Source organism: Paroedura picta, chromosome 2 (assembly GCF_049243985.1).
Source record: "Paroedura picta isolate Pp20150507F chromosome 2, Ppicta_v3.0, whole genome shotgun sequence".
Lineage (NCBI taxonomy): Eukaryota > Metazoa > Chordata > Lepidosauria > Squamata > Gekkonidae > Paroedura > Paroedura picta.
The window spans coordinates 109,946,820-109,968,497 of NC_135370.1; the positions used below are offsets into that span (position 1 = coordinate 109,946,820).

Below are 21,678 nucleotides of genomic sequence, written 5' to 3' on the forward strand. Positions count from 1 at the left end.
CTTAAAACTGCTTATGCTATGTGGAAACACCAATACCTGAGTCCTTTCTTAGGCAAAGTGTTCCTATCAAGGTGTGGGTCGCTGCAGAAAAGTTAAAAGAAAAGAACTTCAGAGAGGAACAAGAGGGGATAATTAAAGATCAGCTTGAGAGAGAGAGTAATTTGCTATTTATACAGCTGTGTCATGGCACTAGAAAAGATAGCAAAGGTTCCTATCAAGCCAACATGCAAAAGCCTCATAAAAGCGTGGACTGCATTATATAGAACATGCACAAGGGACCATGCTAAAAGAAGTATACCTACTCCTGAGGCTTTTATCCTCAACCACTTGACTAGCAGTTAGTGCTTATGTGATGGCAGTAAAACAATTGAAGTTTGAGATCAAAGTGATCTTCCCTTCCAGAAAACGGCTATTTGCCCAAATGCATATGCTTCAAATTAATGCCTTCAAAATTCTTAATTTAGTAAGTCACTGTCCTTAAGCACTGGGCATAATTATTAGAAACAATCAGCAAACATCAAGGCCAGCCCATCTAACAGAGGTTCTAGGAAATTACCTAGAACACCAGAGGTGGAAGAGAGTTTTCCAGCCCTCTTGGCAGCTGGGCAACTGGTGCTTAAGGGCAACTGTTTCACTATGGTGGTAGCAGAGTCTGAGGAAGATGCATAGCTCCTCTGCCATGGTGGAAAGAACAAGGAATATGGACAGCAGCTCCTTGTCATGCCTGGGAGGGAGGGCAAACAGTTACTTAACATGCTGGCTCTGGCAAGCATATTGGAAGCCTAAAGGGCTGGCAATGTTAAAAGGTAAGTGAACAGACATAGACTATGATTGACATTTCCATTTTAAGGGAAACAAGGATACCATCTTTAACACTTAGCTGATCTTATAATATTTGAGCAGCAGCCTCCTGGATGGAGCGGTCTAGCCTCTGTTTCTGGTCGATGAGCCAATCAGGAAGCTGTGCACGTCCTGATTGGCCCATTGACCAGAAACAAAGGCTAGACCAGACCCCAATGAACCTGGTGAGGGGCAGCCTGGCACAATCAGCGCCAATCTGTCCCTGACCACAGCTGGGAGAGGAGGCTGGTGGGGCTGGAGGGGGGGAAGAAGGGAGTTCCCTAGCCCCAAAATGCCCGAGCCTTGGAGAGGCTGTGGCAGGCCCTTTCATGGCAGGGGGGAGGGTCGGTGGGGGGACTGCCAGGTTGGGGTCGGGGATGGGGTTTCTGCCACCACTCCCCCCTGCCCCGAAAAGGCCTGCTGTAGCCTCTTTAATGTTCGGTGGGCATTTTCAGAGCAGGGGGGAGTTCTTGAGGGAACTCAATGCCTTCCCCCCACCCCAAAAAGTCCCACCGAGGCTTGGACAGGCCACAGCAGGCCTTTTGTGGGCAGTGGGGAGGGCTGGCAGGAGGGCTGCTCAGGGGCGCAGGAAGAAAGGAGATGCTAGTGCCTGTTGTATTTACAGATGTAATGGGTTTTAAATCTAATTTAGGAAGAAAGCCCAGGAGCACCTCTATTCTTCTTTCTCACTGATTCTATACATGGAATGCCTATGGGCCTTGGTGTGTGCTGGGAATTACTGCCAAAAGCACCAAGTACTTTCTCAAAAAGGGGTATAACTGAGTGTGAAACAAAGATTGACTGATGATATCACTGCTATATATTATGAGGCATTAAAAGCTGGTAACAGCAAATGGTCCTAAAATATTGTTTTTGTAATTTAATCTTGAATATATCAAGAGTGAACACTTAAACCTTGCTGGGGCAACCCCCTCCTCCCAAATAGCTTTTCACCTCTCCCCAGTAAATATGAAATAGCAACCCTACAGGGGAAGTATGGAATTACAGCGTTAATGCATAGCCAAGCTGTCCAGCATCACTAACAATTGCTAGAGTTTAGGTAGATCTATCACAGATCAAAGCACTTCTGATGCATTTTGGCTTTGTGCCTTCCTCCTCCTAACACTGCATTCCTATTGATGTTTACAAGAACACACACACACACACACACACAAAACCTGCAAAACACCAACAAGCCAAACTGAAGTGAGCAATTTATATTATAACAGGAAATAAATTTCTTCAGCCACAATGGGGTGGGGAGGTCAAGAAATCTAGACATGGTGATATGACCTAAAATGTGAGGGGAGAGCAGCATGCTATCAGAAAGCTGAAATGCCGGTGAGAGTTTAAAATGACCCACAAAACTGGAGGTTAAATGAAATCATTTATTTGTTTTAAAAAAATTCTTGGAGCTTCCATACGCCATTCTCCATAATAAACCAGGATATAATCCAGTTAAACGGACTCTCACTGGCATGTCTTTGAGTGACAATTTACACTCAAGAAAAACATATACACTCTTCACTGAGCACAATCTTGCACAAAACACTCTGGCATATAAAATGCTGCTAGTGACCCCTCTTGGCTCTTCTGCAGTCTAGTGTCTCAAGACAGCATTACCTGTCCTGCCTCCTGGGTAAAGTATTTCGGCAGAATTTGGGACTAGCAGCGGGGGAAGAGAGAGGGCTAGAAGAATAAAGATCAACAAGACAGAAAAACAAAACAACAACAAGAAGAGAGGAATATTAGCACAAAAGGAAGAGAGAAAGGGAAAGAGAGCTGTTAAAAAAGTAAAACTATCAAGAGTTTTCAACAGCTGTTTCATATTATGAAGCCGCAACAAATTAGAAGGTTCCAGCAGTGGAGTAACTTTAGACGGTAGGGTCAAGCAAGCTTCAGAAGGTCTGAAAAGAGGTTACACTCCTGTGGTTTGCTCTCAAGAGGTTTGCGTTAGTTCCAACATTTGTTGCTGCTGTTTCATATCCAAATAGAAAGTAGCTGAACAAAATGAGTGGGTTGGCACTACTTTTCATGAGAATTTACATGCTGCAGGGTAGGTTGTCATTACACTGGGAATCCGTGGCCACAGAACAAAATCAGTCCCTAGACAGATCCAATCACCTGAGCAACTCATACAAAAATGCCAGTCCAATATCAAAACCATTACATCAAATACGGATCCTAGTTCTGAGCCTTGATTTATCCATAGCAGCATCAATTGAGTTAAATATGGCTAAGATCTGAGCAACTATAACTACTTCAAGGATAGTTGCGGAGGGCAGAGAACCAGAACAGCCAGTGTGATGGAAATGCTTACATCAAAATACCACCCTAATCCCAGTGGCGGCTAGTACCAACTTGCAAGAACCGTTATGCAGATAGACTAACACAGGGTTAGCAATTTGCTAGTAATATGACAGTCCATTAGTATGACAGAAAAGTCAATACTACAAGCAAAAGATTAAACTGAAAAACATGTGTTTTTTACAACAGTGTTTCTTAGACATTTTGTCTTTTTTGGGAAACTCATAGCCCTACGTAACCAGCACCTTGCCACTAACCAATTCAAATTGACAAGTAAAAACAATTAAGGTAGTTCACCTGCTCTCACAAAAACAATGCATAAAAATGATGATTGACTAAATTAAAGGGCCCTGTTCACTAAATATGAGAGTTGGGGAAAACAAATGGCAATAATTAGTATTTTGAAGTATTTCATATACTTACTTACTGTTGCAATTATCACTTAGAAGTCTAAATTACTACCTTCCTATTGAAAAAGGAGAATATAACTCACCTATCATAAGAAAACAAGTTTATCAAAATGATTACCATCTTCAAATACTTGAAGGGCTGCCATATAGAAGTCGTTTTCGGTTGCCCCAGAGGGGCGGACTAGAACCAATGGGTTGAAATTAATTCAAAAGAATTTTTGGATAAAGATCTGGAAGAAGTTCCTGACAGTGGAACAGGGTTCCTCAGGAGGTGATGAGTTCTCCTCCTTTGGAAGTTTTTAAACAGAGGCGAGATAGTCTTTTATGAACTTAGGTTCATAAAAGTGATTTTATGAACTTAGGTAGATTGTGAGTGGGTGGGCAGGAATGGATGTGCCAGTATCTGCCTCTTGTGGCCCTTCCTGGCATACCCAGGGAATTGCTGATCACCACTGTGGGATGGCAGGTGAATTTCCTCCAGGCCAGGCTGGATTCTGGAGATTTTTGGTGGATGGATCACTTGGGCATGAAATTGGGGTTGCTGTGGGTGGGCAGGTAGTTGTGAGTTCCTGAACTGTGCTGGGGGTTGGACTAGATGACCCTGGAGGTACCTTCCAACTCTATGATTCTATGAAAACAACAAAGCAACAACCCTGAAGAGAGGTGCTAAAAAGTTATTCAGTGAAGCATCCCAGTTATTATTCCTGGTAACAAATGATGACACATGCAATATTTGAATTTTTTTTCCTCCTAAATAAGGATAGTCTCTCAAAAGGGAATGAAACTCCTTGTTTAGGTAAGCATAAGTAACCAACCATTTCCCTGTCAAAAGTCTCCAGCAATCTACTTTGTTCAATACTTTTGGGGATCCACCTTTTTGTTGTGCTCCCTAAAATCATCTTTAACTACTGACGTGAAATTTAAGCTACAGCATTCCCAATGCACAGTTGCGTCCTCAGCTACGATCCTTACCTAATTAAAAATGATACTGTTTAATTATCCAAGTACTAAAAAGTTTTGCACACTGTTGTAATCTTAGTGAAATGAGTCAAGAGGCAGAATGGACCGTACCCTCTGGCTGCTGCACAGGCACTTGGTAAACTTCAGGGTGGACTATAGGTCAACAGGGAATAACCTAGCCACAATCCGTGCACAATGTATATCAAATCCATTATTGGTTGCAGTTCACACCAGTGCACCTGATGGCTAGGCAGAGGACTCAGATGATAACAATCATTTATGTCCATCGGATTCCAGTCCAGTATTTAGGTTTAGGATTGAGCTACTGCAGGCTTTCTCAACCAGGGTTTCATAAAACCCTGGGGTTTCTTGATGGCCCTGGAAGGGTTTACTGAATGGGTGGGAGTTAATTAATTTTAAATATATGGTTGTGTCGATCTGCCTCCTATGCCCAAAATGGGCCTGGAAGGGGTGGGAAGGAGAGGGGCTCTGTGAGGCTCTGTGTACACACCTATGCTTCCCAACTGTATTCTGCACAATCACATCACTTTGGGGGTTTCTCAAAGCCCAAAGAATGTTTTAGGGGTTTCTGAATTGTAAAAAAGCTGAGAAAGGTTGAACGACTGGTTATGAAAACCATCTGTAAGTCAAAGAATATATATATATTACAATTGCCTTGTGAAAAAATTCCTCACCTTTCTGACAAGGTCGTCTTAACGCTGTTGGTTCTAACAAAGGGAGTCAATGAGTCGTCCTTAGAAGCTGCCATCAGGCCACTGGAAGAGTTATGGCTCAGCCCACCTCCACTGCTAAGAGATATATCAATGGATTCACAACTTGTGTGTAGGCTGCTGACAGACTGGTATCCAATGCCATCCTTGCTCATCGCAGAAGAGCTGCTGGCATTAGTACCCCAGGTTAAGCTGTTGGAAGGAGCCGAATGAGCTGAACTGGGACTAGATGCTAATGGAGACTGGTTCATGTCTGTATTTTTACTGTAAAGGGGACTACTGCTGCCACTGCTCAGAATGCCACTGCCCGAAGGAGAATCTAGGTTCCCTTGCTGATTCATGGTTGCATGTGGGTTGGAGATGACCACGGAATTTTTCATGCTTTCTGGCGTTGTGATGGGAGCTTGTTTACTTGGTTTTCCACCAAAAAGTCTGGAGGAGAAAAAAAAAATTACATGCTAAAAACTGTAAAGCTAATTGCAATATAAGTTTCAGACTTTCACAGTCTCGAAATTATGCGACAAAACCCTCTGCTGAAAAAGGATACCTTACATTTAACTAGATATACCAGAGATTATATCCTTCTGATTTGTGCTATAGGAAAGAATATAGCAATATAGCAAAACATACATACAAGAATATGCAAATTGGTTTCTATGAGATGAGTGAAAACAATGGACAATTTATAAAATTATACACAATGAGCTCTACCTTTCCATCTGCCAAACTCAATACCATTTGAACAGTCCTTAAAAGCAAGAACAATCCACAGTCCCACCATAACCCATCATTTCACAGCTGTGAAAAGACATAATTATTCTCATCTCACCAGGTTTTTTTTTAAGGAAGTATATTATGTTCATGATAGATGAAACAACACCACTCTGAATGGAGAGGTAATGTCAGTACAGTTTTATCTAGAAACTAGGAGAGAAAAATTATACACAAAAATCTGTAACAACTGTATTTTAGCAAATGAAATGTGCAGCATTTGACGGGCCAACACAAGCGTGGGCTTTTAAAAGGCTTTTGACAAGGGAATTTACCAAAGATTCCTGAGTAAAGTTAGCTGTCATGGAATAAGAGGATAAGTTCTCTTACGGATTAAAAACTGGATAAATGACAGGAAGCAAAGAGTAGAAATGAATGGACAGTTCTTACCATGGAGGGAAGTAAGCAGTGGGGTCCCACAAGGATCAGTATTGGGTCCCTTACTATTTAATTTAATTATTTTTCATTAATGATCTGGAACTAGTAGTGTAATGGGCAAATTTGCAGACAACACAAAATTATTTAGGATAGTGAAAATCAAGGTTGACTGTAATGAGCTCAAGAGGATTTCTACATATAGGGTGAGTGGATAACAATGTGGTAAATGAAGTAGAGTGCTTGTAAATTTAAGGTGACACACATCAACATCAACATCATCATCATCATCGTTATTATTGAATTTCTTGCCCGCCGCTCCCCAGAGGCTCGTGGTGGGTTAAAACCTCTTTTAAAAACCCAGTAGAAACCCCTTAAAAATTAATACAGATTACTACATAAAAACCATACAACCATAAGACACGGCGGCAAAAACAACCCCATACCAATAATATCCAATAAAATCCCAACTTCAAGTACAGGCTAATAAGGTCTGAACTTGCTGAGAATGAGAGAGAATGAGATGTGCTACAGTGGTGAAAAAGGGAAACTCTATGTTAGGGATTATTAGGAAAGGGACTGAGAATAAAACAGCCAGTATTCTAATACCTCTGTACAGATCTATGATGTGGCCTTATTTAGAATAGTGTACAGGTCTGGTGACGGCATCTCAAAGAAGTCATTGCAGAGATAGAAAAAATACAGAGGAGGGCAACCAAGACAATCTTCCTATGAGAAAAGGCTTAGGAGTATGGGACATTTCTGTCTAAAACAGAACTGTGGGGGAAATGGTATTTCTGGGATTTGGGTGTATTGAACCCCCTAAATATTGGTATTTCCCAATATTCCAGAATCCCGATACTGGTATTGTATTCAGATTCAAAAGAAATATTCCAGAAACCCAATTTTTATTTATTTATTTTGCTCCATTATAGCCTATGAGACTATTATAGTCAATAGTTCCCATAGGGTATAATGGAGAGTCAATTTAGGGCTGTAGGGAGGAGGGTGTTTTTTGAGGCTATCAAATATTTTTGGGATTTTTCAGGCTCAACCATTTTGGAAACCAGAATAAAAATTAAAATCAGTATCTGGATGAATTAATGTCCCCCTCTACCCCCAATAAGATATTTTTCAGTTATTTTTCGGCTTGTATTAACTAAATGCACATGCCTACTTTAGAAAAGAGAAGTCTAAGGGGGAACATGATAGAGGTTTGTAAAATTACACATGCGGTAGAGAGAGTTGACAAAGAGAACTTTTTCTCTGTCTCCTAAAATACTAGAACTCAAAGGCATCAAATGAAACTGATGGGCAGTAGATTCAGATGGACAAAAGGAAATACTACTTTACACAGAGAGTGATTAAAATGAGGAATTTGCCGCCAGAAAATGTAGCAATGGCTATACAAATAAACAGCTTTGAAAGGGGAGTAGATGGATTCATGGTCTATCAGAATCTATGGTGACTGAGAGAAACCTCTCCATTCAGAGGCACCAAATCTCTGGATCCCAGAGCCAGGTGGCAGCATCGGGGAAGGTCTCAGTCTCTATAACCTGCTGTTGGCTGTCCAGAGGAACTTGTTGGTTGCTGTATGAGAGAGGATGCTAGACTGGATGGAACAGTGGATCTGACCCGGTAGGGCTCTACATACATTCTTAACAGGTTTTTCCCCATGGACTCATGGCAAAAATCAAAATGCAAATCTGATTTTTTTTTTTTTTACTACCAAGAGGTTACTGTAGATTTTTACTGGCCAAAGCCTCCCTAAGCATACTGTTTTAGAGCCAAAGCATGCAGGCTATCCACATTTGACCCTTCCCTGGTTTTCAAATTCATCTGAAGCAAAGTCCTGATGTGTGAGCAGTACATACCTGCGTAGTGTGGGGGAAGCCACATCTGAGTACTTGACTCCTTGCTGGTGAGCACTCTGGGATGCACTGGAAGCTGTCTGAGATGCGGGGTTGACTTTAACGGAGTTACAAGAGATCACACTTTCATTGTCCGATGAGATTCCTTTTTCTTTATCTGTCTGGTTGACTAAGCCTGGCAGAGAACTTCCAAGGGCAACTTTTGCTGGCTCTCTCATTTTGGGGACAGGCAAGCCTGCTGACTTGCTGCTTATGTTAGAATCTATGCTGCTGGTGCTAGATCTATTACCGGCTCCACTTCTGCTGCTGGATTTGCTTGGCCTAGGTAAGCTTCGGTACTGAAGATTGGTTCGGGTACTAAGGGCTAAGTAACCATCATCCTGATTCTGTGAGCCATCAATGCTAGTCTTCCGACCAGTTGACCTACCCATTAGTCCAGATGATTTGGGAATTTTGCCCAGGGTAGCAGATCTACTTGTGATAGTTGCACCACTGGCTGTGATCATAGACATTCCTACAGCTGACCCACTCTGTTTTTTAAATCCAAATGTATTTGTATTGCAAGCAGCTGTTCTAGAGTTGTTTGCAGGAGGTTTTTTTGATTCATCACCACTGCTACGACCTGCATCTGATGGAGAACGTTTAACATGCCCAGATTTAGGAGAAATTCTACCCTTTTCTGATACCTTGGCATCATCAGTTTTCCCTACAAAAAAAAAGAGAATAAGTTCCTTGATTTCAAGTATTACAGAAATGGTGCAAAGCCCCTAAGCTTAAGTGCGTGAGCTGTAAGAGCAAGAGAATTTTGATCCGACTTTACTGAACTAGGTATACATTCAAGAATAGTATACATGGATATGTTAGAAGGAATTGATACATTCAATCCTGGAACTTGATCAGGTGAACAGACTGTAACCAATGAAAGAATAAGAGAAACAAGCTTTAGCATTTAAAAGGAAACCATCTTATCTAATTAGTAGAGCATAGGTCCCAGGTTCAAGCTCAGGCATTCCTATCTAAAGATTCACAAGAAGCAGCTGTTGGGGGAAAACTTTTCTTTCTGAAACTCTGTGGGGCCACTGTCAGTCTAAATAGGCACCGTGGAGAAAGATGGGCCAATAGACTAATTTTGTATAAGTAGTTTTATGTTTTTATACTTTTATTGTTGTGCACCGTCACAAGCTGACTGGTCTGGGAGTTGGCAGTATAAAAATTTAATAATAAATAAATCATAAATAAATAAATGTGGGTTTCTGTGTTCTTAAAATACAGGGTTTTTTACCTGTTGTGTATGAATGCAAATAGAAAACTGAGTTTGAAAACAATGCTTTTTCAGAAAGCTGCCTTAAAGTGAGAAATAGTATCAGTGTAAGATGCAAAACTGAAACAGATCCGGGGAGCAAGCACCAATCTATAACATGAAAAGTTACACGACTGCCACTGTATAGGATGGACATTTTGAATAATGCCTTTTCAGTTCCCATTTTGCATCTGGATTTTACTGGGTGAAAAGGCAAAATCCACTTCCAAATGATTAGGAAAGTGCAGTGGAAATGAACTGAAAGTTAACTATTCAGCATGTGTGAAAGTGTTAGTGATGACAGGATTTTCTGGTCACATGGTCAACTCTGAACTAAACAGAGAAACCTTTCATTTTCTCTTGTCTGTGACATGTAGCAGACAGCCACACCAACGACAACTGGGAAGCAAGACTGAATCTGCCCCCTGTCCCCGAGGGATAATGGAGAAAGTAGAGAGATGATTTGAAGGGAAATATATTTTACAGGAGAGTAGTCAAGAATGCTGGACTAGGGTCTAGATCCTGTACTCCAGTAGTCCCCAACCTTTCTGTCACCAGGGACCGGTCAACACTTGACAATTTTACTGAGGCCCGGGGGGAGGGGGTAGTCTTTTGTCGAGGGACTTTGCCACCACCTGAGCCCCTGCTCCACTTGCTTTCCCACTGGCGCACCTGACTTCCCGTCGCCTGCTGGGGGGCGCTGCCAGCAGCAGCTGCGCAGTGCCACGCTGAGGTGAAGCAGCAGCCATGGCAGCCATTGGAGAGCACCAAAGGTGAGCTGGCAGCAGAGTGGCAGGGCAGCCCCCGAGGCAGCAGCTGGGGAAGAGGACAAGGAGGAGCCACAGACGGGTACTGACTGAGCCACGGACCGGCACCGGTCGCTGAACCGGGGGTTGGGGACCACTGTTGTACTCAACCTATCCTCCAACAGCTCCCAATCAGGTTCAATGTTTTGGTCTTGACCTTTAAGGCCATTTGTGGTCTGGGTCCTGCATATATAAGACCCATTATGCATGGGGCTGAAAATCCGGGATGGCGGCAGCAGGGCAGCCCCGATTATGCACCCTGCTGCTGCCATTCCAGAGCTGGCACAGCGCAGCACCCCGGAAGACCCACAACAAGGGAACGTGGAATCTTCCGCGTTTCCTGGGATGCCAGCGGGGGCTGGGTCGGGCCAGCCCCGTGCATATGGGGAAGAGCTGGGCCTTTTGGCTTGGCTCTTCCCTCAGCCTACGGTGTCCCTGAAGGGACACTGCATGCCCCTCTTGGCTCCACGGAGCCACAGAGCCAAACGGGGAGTCCCCTTACCCCCACCTTGGTGGGAGAGTGGCATGCCGCTCCCCGCCATTGTGCGGTGGGGGCCCTATTCCCCCCCCATTCACCTCCTCGCTGTTGCTGCCTCCAGGCAGCGTATCGAGCTTTCCAGCCCCAGCATTTTGTGCGGGCATGCACCCGCGCTACGTCGGGGTAGCCCGCATACTCTGGGGGATTCCTTCCCCATGAGTACACAGGAAGGAATGTATATAGACCAGAAAGAGAAGGATTATGGGCTGTTCCATTCCTAAAAGAAGCAGGAGAACAATGGAAAATTTAAATGTATTATCTATTTCTTCCCCATTAGTATGTTGCTTATACAGTTCCTGGGACAGGAAACTTCCTTTTGCATTGTCCACAACCTTTCCCCAAACAGCACACTATTATTTGGGAAAAGAAATCTTCCCACTCATCCTGTCTTTGTTGTAGGGAGTACAGTTCCTAGATGGAAACAAAGTCTTACTAGTCTTCCCTTAAAATGAAGTGGTCCTTAAACAGGTAGAACAAAAGGAAGGAAAGCTCTGTGAGGGAATACTGCATTTCCTTCTACCATGGCATTTGCTAAACTGTGTGCCGGATCTTCTTCTTTGTTAATTTGCAACATGAAATGTGTTAAGGAAATTATTGTAGCAGAGAGGACCTGATTCTTACAAGGGGTTAGAGCAGATTGAGCCCTAGTTACATTTTCTGATATATTTTTAATTAACCAGCTTGCTTCATCCAAGCATTGTAAAGACCCTTTTAGAATTCAGATTTCTGCGAGGTTTCTAGAGATACAATAGTTTTACTGTCTAGCTCATACACTAATTCAAGCAAACTTCCAGCCACACAGTGCTGGCAGGATTTCTTCAATTTGGCACAGGTACACAAAAGCAGAGATTTATTACAGCATTCACCATCAAAGGCACACATAGATCAAAATGCAGTTGAAACCCTGACAGTTCAGAGGAAATTCTTCTTCTAACTGCACAAACCCTTGGCCTGCATTGCTCGCCTCTTGGCTGTACATTCCTTACCTGTTCCAGGTGTCTTCAAAGTTCCTGAGGTGGCTGACGTTTTTGTCCTTGGTGCGGTAATGCCAACTTGAGCTGACATGCCCCGTCTCCAGGAGCCTGTCTGTGAAATGACTGTATTCTTCCTCCCAGAAGTGCTTTTATCAGACTCATCAGAAACATCAGAGGGATTCCGTCTCCATTTAGATCCAGGCTCCATTTTCACGCCACTGTCTGAGCCTCCATCTGATTTCTTGATTTCATCACCAGACCACAAGGAATTCCGCTCCACCTGAGAATGCTTTTCAGCATCAGTCTGAAGGAAAATTGTAAATAAAAAAAAAACTTCCACTGTAAACTTTCTCCTTCCTCTGAAGCCCAGAACCTAGATCCCCTAGGCCACCTTGAAAATGTCACTGGTTTTTAATGATTACAGTTCAGCAACTTTTTTCAGAAAAAAAAATCCTCAAACAAATAATGATTAAACTGGACTGCATCAACTCTAATTTCCAATACTTACAATAGTAAAACCATAACTAACCAAAGGAATAAAACAGGATCAAGGCAAGGTAAAACATGATGCATCAAGAGCTGTGTAGCTTCTTCAACCATACAGTCCACACAATACCTTTCTCTGCAAAGCATAAAATCACTTCTATTGGGTGTTGTGGGGTTTTCCTTTGTTCTGTCTCCCTTCCTATCTCTTTCCTGGCAACCTGATCTGTGGAGCATGAAGAGGCAGGTTGTTTTTTGCAAGACGGAAAGATAATCAAGCGCTTTTTACGTCAGCCTCACACTAACTTTAACAACAGTTGAGGTGAGATTTTCAGAAATGGCAATGCTTTAGAGCTCCTGCTGACTAAATTTAAATTTATGATTATCTAGAATCATTTAAAGAAAAAAAACAGTTGATTTAAATCACCAAAATTGAATTTCTCTCACTTTACTCCAGACTTGTGTTAGTAATTTTGTTATCCAAGTACTACAGTGCTAATTTTTTTCTCCAGTGGTGACTATGTAAGCGGCCCTTGGCTGTGCAGTTGTTCTTTATCTGAACTCTTTTGTTTCACTAGCTATGGCTTCATGATCCATCCAAAATGATTTGCAATTCAAATTTCACACACTGAGACTCACATTTACAAATGCTAAAAGTACAAGAAAAAGCAGCAAGTCTACTATACCTATGTATTTATATATCTATCTAAAACAAAATAAAAGATGCTGGAGAATCTACACCCATGTGCATTATTTATTCCCTGTGCTATGCATTCATAATTTGCTTACATATATAGAAGTAAACTTTTTAAAGGACCACATAGCCATGTTTTTTAAAAATTGAACATCAATGCTTGCTTGGGCAAATTAAAAATAACTGACTTTAAATGCTAATTCTTTGTCCAATTTCAGCTTGGTGAGCACACATTTGGAGTGTTTTGTGAGAAGAGGACACTGGAGGGGGAGTAATTTGGTGCATGTGAGGAAGGCTTCACCAGCCTCTTTTCTCTGGAAACAGAAATATTAAGGCGAAGTTGGATAAAACTCTTAAGAGCTTCATAAGATATTTTTTTAAGATCACTGAAATTGTGTTATTCAGATTATTGTTTTTGTATTGTTTATGTTATATATTAATTTGTTCCATGTATCCCCCCATGTTGTATGTAAACCGCCCTGAGCCATATGGAAAGGCGGTATAGAAATCAAATAAATAAATAAATAAAAATAAATAAATAAAGATGTCTAGTCTCGCTGAACAATGAAACAAAAACCCTTAAGAATGCCTGTGCATGTGTATCATAGGGGTTAGACCAGCGGTCCCCAAACTGCGGGCCGCGGCCCGGCGCCGGGCCGAGAAGGCCATGGCGCCGGGCCGCAGCTCCCTCTCCCCGACCCCCCCCGCAGTAAAAAACTTCCCAGGCCGCAAGCTTGCGGCCCGGGAAGCTACTTACTGCGGGAGGGCGGGGAGAGGGAATCAGGGCCGGGCCGCGCCCGCGCGGCCCGATCCGCGGGCGTGGCTTCCGGGCGCGGCCCGATCCGCGGGCGCGGCCGGGTGCGGCTCGATGCGCGGGCGTGGCCCGTGGACGCGGCCAGAAGTGTGGGCGTGGCCCGCGCGGGCGCAGTCCCCGCGGGCGCGGCCCGATGCCCTGCCGGTCCCCAGCCTAATAAAGGTTGGGGACCACTGGGTTAGACCACTCTTAAGAAATATCCAGTATGTTGCCAAAGCCTGTCATCTATTTCTGAGAAGAGGCAACAAATGTAAACATCATGAAACAAAAATGAAAATCAATAACAATGAATGGGGGGTGGCAAGTATTTAGAAATCATATTGATAGCCAGCACAATGTAATGATTAGTGTCGAGCTAGGATCTGAAAGACCAGGGTTTGAATCCCCATTCTGCAACAGAAACTCAGTGGGTGACCCTGGACCAGTCACATGCTCTCTGCCCAGCTGACTTCACTGTGTATCTCAGAGGGCTGTTGTAACGATAAAATGGAGGAGGGGAGAACATTCCACTGGAGGGAAAGGCACAGTATAAGATGTAAATAAACAAATATTGAAAACTGTGGGACTGTGGACATTCTAAACTCACTAACCATTATTAATTTTATTTTTTAAGAGAATGTGTAGGTGGAAGGCAGACACAAAGTTGCTCTGGCAAAGCCTTCCACTGGTTCCCTGTGCGTTATGTTCTTCCTCATCACATCCCAACATGGACCCTTGACCTTAACAGTGCAACCATGAAAATTATGCAAATTGAATAAATGTATGCACATTTCCACAATTGAAGAAGCCTATTTCAGTGAAACCAGGGTTCAGAATACAGATTTTAGATGGCATTTTGGTAGAAAAGCCAGATGGTAAAGCCTTATGGACACTAGCTGTAGACTGAGGAGTCACAAGCAAAGCACATAGAAAGACTGAAAATGTTATTATGTAAATATATCAAACTTTTTGAATGTAACGCTCTTTGGATATTTTTAAAATTAGTACAGCATATTTATTTATTTATTTATTTATTTATTTATTCATTCATTCATTCATTCATTCATTCATTCATTCATTCAGCCTCATCTATTTCAATGCAAATATTTATTTATGTAGATTTCTATAGGATAACAAGCAGCAGGAGCAGAAAAGATACAAAAACAACTGTGCCGATTAAGGATTGGAAATACCTGAAACACACAGTTATATATAAAGATATATTTAGTTCATTATATCCCATCTTTCTCCCCTATGGAGACCCAAAGCAGTTGTAACCTCTTCCATTTTATCCCTATGAGATGGTTAGGTCGTGTGTGTGATTGGCCCAAGCCTTGGGATGGGTTGGCCAAACAAGCCCCTGCCTCAAGCAATTCAGTCTAGGGGATGGGGAGGTGGGGCCAGGGGCACAGGCCAGGAAGAGGTGAAGCCAACAGCACCAGGAGCCTTGATCTCTTTTGGACCATTGGAGCTGAAGGGCTTGGCTAGTAAGTAGGCAGGCCATGGCAAGACTGGGTGACGGGCAACCCCAGAAGGAAGGTCATTGGTTGTGGGCCCTGTAACTTGTTACCTTCAGTTATGGTTGCTGTTGTTATTGTTTTGTTACTGTCCATTTATAAGTCAAGTTATGAAGAAATAAAGTTTTATGTATCCTTTATGTTCCATGTGAACCACCCTGAGCCTCAGGGGAGGGCGGTATACAAATATAGTAATAATAATAATAATTTTTAAAAAAACTCCACTTACTGAACAATTCTGAACTGTATACTGATTCAAATTCTCTATTGTCTTTAAGAACTGTTCAGTAGGAATATTGAAAACTTCTTAAATGCCACCTAGATACATCAAATATACTTCCCTTATAAAAAGGAATCCCCCCTCCCCCCAGGATTGCAAAAAAATCCCTCTGAAAATAATAAACTGGAAGTAATATTTTTACAAATTTACAGACAGTGGTGTTATAATCTGGAAGCTATTTGTGGCCAAACTTCAGCAGCAGAAACCAGAATCTGGCTCCACCAGCATTTGAGAGCCACTTGGGGCCCCAGCAGCTCCCATTACAGCCACTGCATCAGCTTCTAAACACTGCAGCTGCCACAGCCAGTAAGATAAGGTAATGAGGGAGGAGAAGAAGAGATGGGTGGGAACATTGACAAAAAATGGAAGGGAGGAAACAGAGACAGGGGTAGGTTTCAGAGAAGAGGAGAGGGAGACTGATGGAGAAGAGGTGGAGGCAAAAAGATAGATGGGGTAGATTGACAGATGAGATAGAAGGGGAGAAATCCAGAGGGGTTAGGTTGTTAGATAAGGGGAGGGGAAAGAAACAGAGGATTGTAAGAGAACGGAAAAGAGATAATGATAAAGGGCTGGGTGCAAAATGACAGAGGAGGGTAGACTGACAGAGAAGGGATGGGGAAGAAAGGGGGATATTGTCAGAAAAGAGGAGGGGACAGTAAAAAAAGTGGGGAAGACTGACAGAAGGGGAGGGGGTGAGAAAGAGGGGGAAATGTTAGAGAAGAGAGAAGTTCGCAGGGGCTCCCAGAGATTACTGGTGTAGATATGGTGTAGGTGGTTCTTAACATAAACTGGCCCCAAGCCATATAGGCCTTTAAAGATCGTTACCAGAAACCTGAATGAGGACTGGAAGCAAACTGGGAACCAGAGTAGATGAAACAAGACTGGGACTCCACTTAGACCGTTTATGCACTGGGAACTTCAATGCCCCAGCTCCTGAGCAGGAGCACAAATTGGGGGCAGTTGAGGCACACCATGCCAAATGCTCCCCCGTGTGGGTGCAGGAAGAGGTGGGGCAACCTACCACAACTAAAACTCCAGCCTGCAGCCCAGCATGAAACCTCCAGTGCATAAACGGTCTTAGAGTGCCCTGCAGTAATCCAGTCTTCATGTTTCCAGGGCATACTCCACAGTGGCAAGATCTCCGGGGGGGGGGGGAGCAGGAAGGGTTACATATATATGGCATTATTGTTTATTAATTTTCTTATTATTGTTTATGCACGGCCAGCTTGGTGTGGTGGCGTCTAATTTGGCGAACTGGGTTTGATTCCCCACTCCTCCACTTGCAGCCAGTAGGGTGACCTTGGGCTAAGTTCTCTCAGAGCTCCCTCAACCCTCCCACCCAGCTCACAGGGTATCTGTTGTGGTGAGAGGAAGGGAAGGTAATTGTAAGCCACTTTGAGACTCCTTTGGGTAGTGAAAAGTGAGGTATAAAAACCAATACTTATTTTTTAAAAGTTAAACACCTAATTCTTAGCACACTGAGATAGTTGAAAAGTCAGAGAAGTACTACTACTCAAGTCAGAGAAGTACTACAATGTCTTAGAATGTATCTGGCGCTGATATAGATATATATTAAACATTAAATCACAACCCCAAAAGAAAACCTCCATTAAATAACTGCAATTATGTTTCTATGTTAGAAGAAAGACTGAATCCACAGTGCAGTAAATCTGAGTCCCATTGCCAAATGTTAAATCGAATTAACAAAGCCAACTGATCCATACTATACTGCTTTATGAAAGCTGATACAAGTTCTGTTTAAAATGTTACGCATTCAAACCAAGATGTTATTACTGTACTGTATTGCTTTGCAGGAATTAATATCGCTAATGAGGACACTGAAACAAAGATTGGCATAAATCTGGCCACAGCCTTTAATAACAATGTGAGCTTGGAAAGCATGGGGAACAAGGTTTGGCCCTCTTGTGGTCAGCCGACCACAAGGCAGCCAGCACGGCCTGCTCCTCAATGTGTCACTTTGGCTGTACAGCCCACTTCAACCCGGACGCAAGGCAGGCAAGTTGAAAGGGAGGAGGCAAAATGGAATTACCCTACTGGGCGTCCGCCTCTGTTGGGTTATCCTGCCTCCCGGAAATGCGAGCCTTCAATCAGGCTTCGGATCCACCCTTAAGGGGACTCCCAACCTAGGGGAGGCCAGTGCGCAAGCTTGGCCACCCCGAACGTAACCTTTCCCCATGCTCCCATTCCGCAGACTGTGACAATGAAGTGCAATATATAACACAACGGAGTAAAAACTTTAAAAATATATATACAACATTTTTTAACCAAGAAAGAGAGCGGGGGGGGGGGGGCGGGTTTTGAGATCTCCGAGGCTGCAGGGAGAGGGAAGAGGCCGAAGCACGTGGGGCTGTCCCTTAAAAGGACGCCCGATCAGCCCCACCTCCAAAACGTCGCACTGCGTCCAGCCTCGCCTGAGGGGTGCTGGGAATGGGAGTTTCTTCCCACTTAATCTTAAAGATCTGTGTTTGATGGAGGAAAAAATTTGCTAAAATACAGAAATCATTTAACTGCACTGAATGGGGCATAAGAATACTATTCACATAGCAATACATAGCAATTGATATAAAATTCCTAATTTTCTTTGGACTGCAAGCAATATAAATAGCAGCTCTGTATTTCAAGATGGTAGTAAACTTCATTACCTCTAGATTTTAACTGGGTTTTCAGTTGTCTGCATTGTCCAGGTCAAGGTCTCAAATGTATCTGGATTTAGTCCTGTTAGGCGTTCGCATTCTGGTCCCCAGAAATGGCTATCCACTTGAACCTCATATAATCTAGACTAGGGTTGGACGCTTTAGCATCCAAAGTGCTGAAGCAGCCGAAGCAGCCAGCGGCGCGGCGTGTGGGGGAGAGGGAAGGCACCAGTGCGCCGGTCAGCACACACACACAGGCGCAGAGCTCTGCACCTGCATGCAGGCACCAGGTTGTGCGCCATTGCCAGTGCCTCCCCTCCCGTGCCACAGTGCTGGCTGCTTCAGGTGCAAATGCCTGCTTCAGACGCCAAAGCACCCGACCCGAATCTAGAGACAATGCACAGTCTCAGAATACTTTATGGATACAGGAAAAACAAATTAGTTAAACCAGATTATTTCCTGGTTTAACCCTAGTCTTTTTCACAGTTCTGTATGAGTATTATATATACAGAGCTCCGGCACATGTAATTACGGCCAGCTCAAGCTTTTGTCCGACCCAAATCGCTACTTCCCTTATTTCTCCAGTGTAGAGCAGAAGCAATAGCAGCATGAATGGTTTGTGTGTGTGTGTGTGTGTGGCAGGGGGAGACACATGGGAACTGCATGGGGAAACTTCTTAATAAATGGTACCTTGCCAAAATTCATGCTACATTCAGCACTTCAGAAAATATGCCTGTTTATTATAAGCTGTCTAGCAGTCAAACAATGAATGTTCTAATGTGGAAATCACTATTTTTATTTTAAAAATAAAATAAATAGCCATTAGTTATGATGACTAAATGGAACCTCTGTGTTCAGTGATCATATAATTCTGTATGTCAGCTGCTAGGAAACAATAACAGGTGGATGGTTTAGCTTCTGTGCCCTGCTTGGGGGGCTCTTAGGAGCATCTAGTTGGCCACAGCTGGGAAAATGACACTAGACTATTTGTTTCTGTTTCAGACAGACCATTGGTTTGATCCAGGCTCATCTCATCTTCAAACAATCTTAGTGGTAGAGTGGACAGTTTTTTATTATCTCATGTTTAAAATGGAGGAGGAAGAGCCTGAGTTCCATGGACAAACAGCCTGTTAAAAATATACTAGACCCACGTAGAATTATGTAAATGGAGTGACACTGGGCAACTGTTATGGGATCTTGCAAGTTATTAACATGGAATTTTCTAGTGTTTCAATAGTTTGAGGTGGCTGAAAAATGCACAAACTGTCCAGAAAGACTCTTTCTATAACTAAAAAAACCTCCCTAACAACATTCCTTTGACCTCCCTCTATCAAACCACTTCTTAAACAAAAGAAAAAGAAAAACGTCCACATTCTGCAATAATTCTGATCTGGAGTTCATAATAAACCATGTATTTTGAGAACATTAATTCAAAGGAAGTATTTACATATACCTTCTTGGTTTTATTTTACTGTAAGCTGCTTTAAAATAGTATGATAATTAGGATATAAGCATAATATATTGATGAAGGACTTGATAACCTCCAAACAACCAGAGCTCAGCTCAGCAATTGACTTATACAATCCTGATCATGTCTCTAACATCTGATGCAGTCAGCAAAAATATGAATCTCATGTTGTTGTTGAAATTTCATTTTTCTCTTTTGTTCTAAAATGGATGGATTTGTGCTCTTTCCAAGCAGTGTTCCTAGAAATCATAGAAATGAAGAATTTCCACAGCATTATGATATGACTGAGACGTAGAAGAAACTTTACCTGGGAATCCAGATTCTTACGAGATGATGCAGGTGTGTTTGCATAAGAACTGATAGAGGAGCTGGTGTTGATGTCGTCAGTGCTGAGGTTATCTATGGTGTCACTGATCCCACTGCTGACAGAACTGCTGTCATCCCAGCTAGGAGATTTAAAGAATATTTACAAATTCATTAACCAAAAAAGTAATTTCTCCAATCACCAAGAACCACAATACTTAAAAACCCCCACAACTCTCATATAATTAATTAATTTAGGCTACTTATGAGAGATGCCTATGCTCACATGTCAGAAGGCCTAGAAGGTTCCGCAGCAGAAGGTCCCAGGTTCCCACCATTGTGTTTGAAAGTATACAGTAGCAAGTGTGGAGAAAACCCTTCTCTGCTTGAGGCCTTTCAGAAGCATGTCAGTTACAGCTATAAGAAGAATAGCCCAAGGAATGTCTATGGATGAAAAAGCCAAGCCTAATGGTAATATTGTTTTCAAAATATTAAGAAATGATGAGTTTTCACTGAGTCTAATTTTAAACAATAGAACATAAACTCCAAAACAGGAGCAAAAATAAGGACCATGTGCTTAAAAAAATTAACTACATAATCATCATTATCTACTGTATTTCCAAGAGTTCTATTTTACTTCTATATAATATTATTGATATAGCATTTCTAAACATAATTCACAATGGCTTGTTGCACGTGCCCTCATAACAATCCTGGTAAGACTATAATTGTTACTGTCAATTTAATGAAGGGGAACAGAGAACAAGAGGCTTGGTCCTGGTCCCATAATGCATCTGTGGTAGAGGATGCCATCTGAAACCCCGGACCAGCTCTCTATCCATCAAAAACACAGTTCTCCATTAGTTAATTTGGAAGAATCTCTGAAACTACAGTGAACTTTATATCTATCAATGCAATCCAATATAGCTACGGTCCTCTAAACCCATCAGAAGGGCTCAGAAGGGTGACTGCTTAGGATGGGATTGTATAACTCTCAGAAAGATTAAAAAAAATGTTCTTCCTGAGAAAAACTGTGAAACCCATATTAACTCATTGGGACTATAATCCAAGCATCCAGGCATGTTCAACCATCTACATAAAGATTTTATGCTTTTGCCACCTGTGTACATTCATAAAATGTGAAGCAGTCTGAAGGAAGGAAAGAAACATGGTTGAGAAAAATAAGAACTAACATATAGAAGCATGCCTTTACTAGTTCAAAGAGGAAAGTGACCTCATGTATTAGACATGCACCCCCATCTTTGCAAACCACTGGTTCTAATCTTAAGTGTATGTGACAGGATAATATGCCCTTTCATCAACCCTCAACACCTAGACATGCACTACTGTTTCCAAACCAGGGTGTGTGTAGTGGGGGGAGGGGGTGAAAGCAGAAATTCATTCAGGAGCTGCCAGCTGGCTTTAGTATCCAAAGTTTCAACCAGTGAGTGATTATATCGTTCACCTAAGAATGAATAGTCATGCCAACTGTTATTTTCACAGCCCTGCTGAGCAGCAAATAAAAGGGGTTGTTAGCATCTTCCAACAAGATATATAGTATTTTAAAAACTTTCTAAACATGAATGGAGAAGTGCAAGAGAAA

At 42.5% G+C, this 21,678-nt stretch overlaps 1 protein-coding gene across 10 annotated transcripts in view; it reads right to left on the reverse strand.

The window, feature by feature from the left end:
* The window catches only part of NAV2 (neuron navigator 2), a 342,897-nt gene that overhangs the window by 54,914 nt on the left and 266,305 nt on the right, over window positions 1-21,678 (reverse strand). For 8 of the 10 annotated variants that reach the window (XM_077322039.1, XM_077322036.1, XM_077322035.1 and 5 more), the window contains 6 exons: window positions 20,080-20,218; window positions 11,896-12,187; window positions 8,269-8,971; window positions 5,213-5,680; window positions 2,464-2,529; window positions 37-81 (listed from right to left, as the gene is read on the reverse strand). In XM_077322039.1, the coding sequence (XP_077178154.1) occupies window positions 37-81; window positions 2,464-2,529; window positions 5,213-5,680; window positions 8,269-8,971; window positions 11,896-12,187; window positions 20,080-20,218 (1,713 nt within the window). The remainder of the gene's footprint in view (window positions 1-36; window positions 82-2,463; window positions 2,530-5,212; window positions 5,681-8,268; window positions 8,972-11,895; window positions 12,188-20,079; window positions 20,219-21,678) is intronic. The other 2 variants (XM_077322038.1, XM_077322037.1) reach the window with 1 other exon arrangement.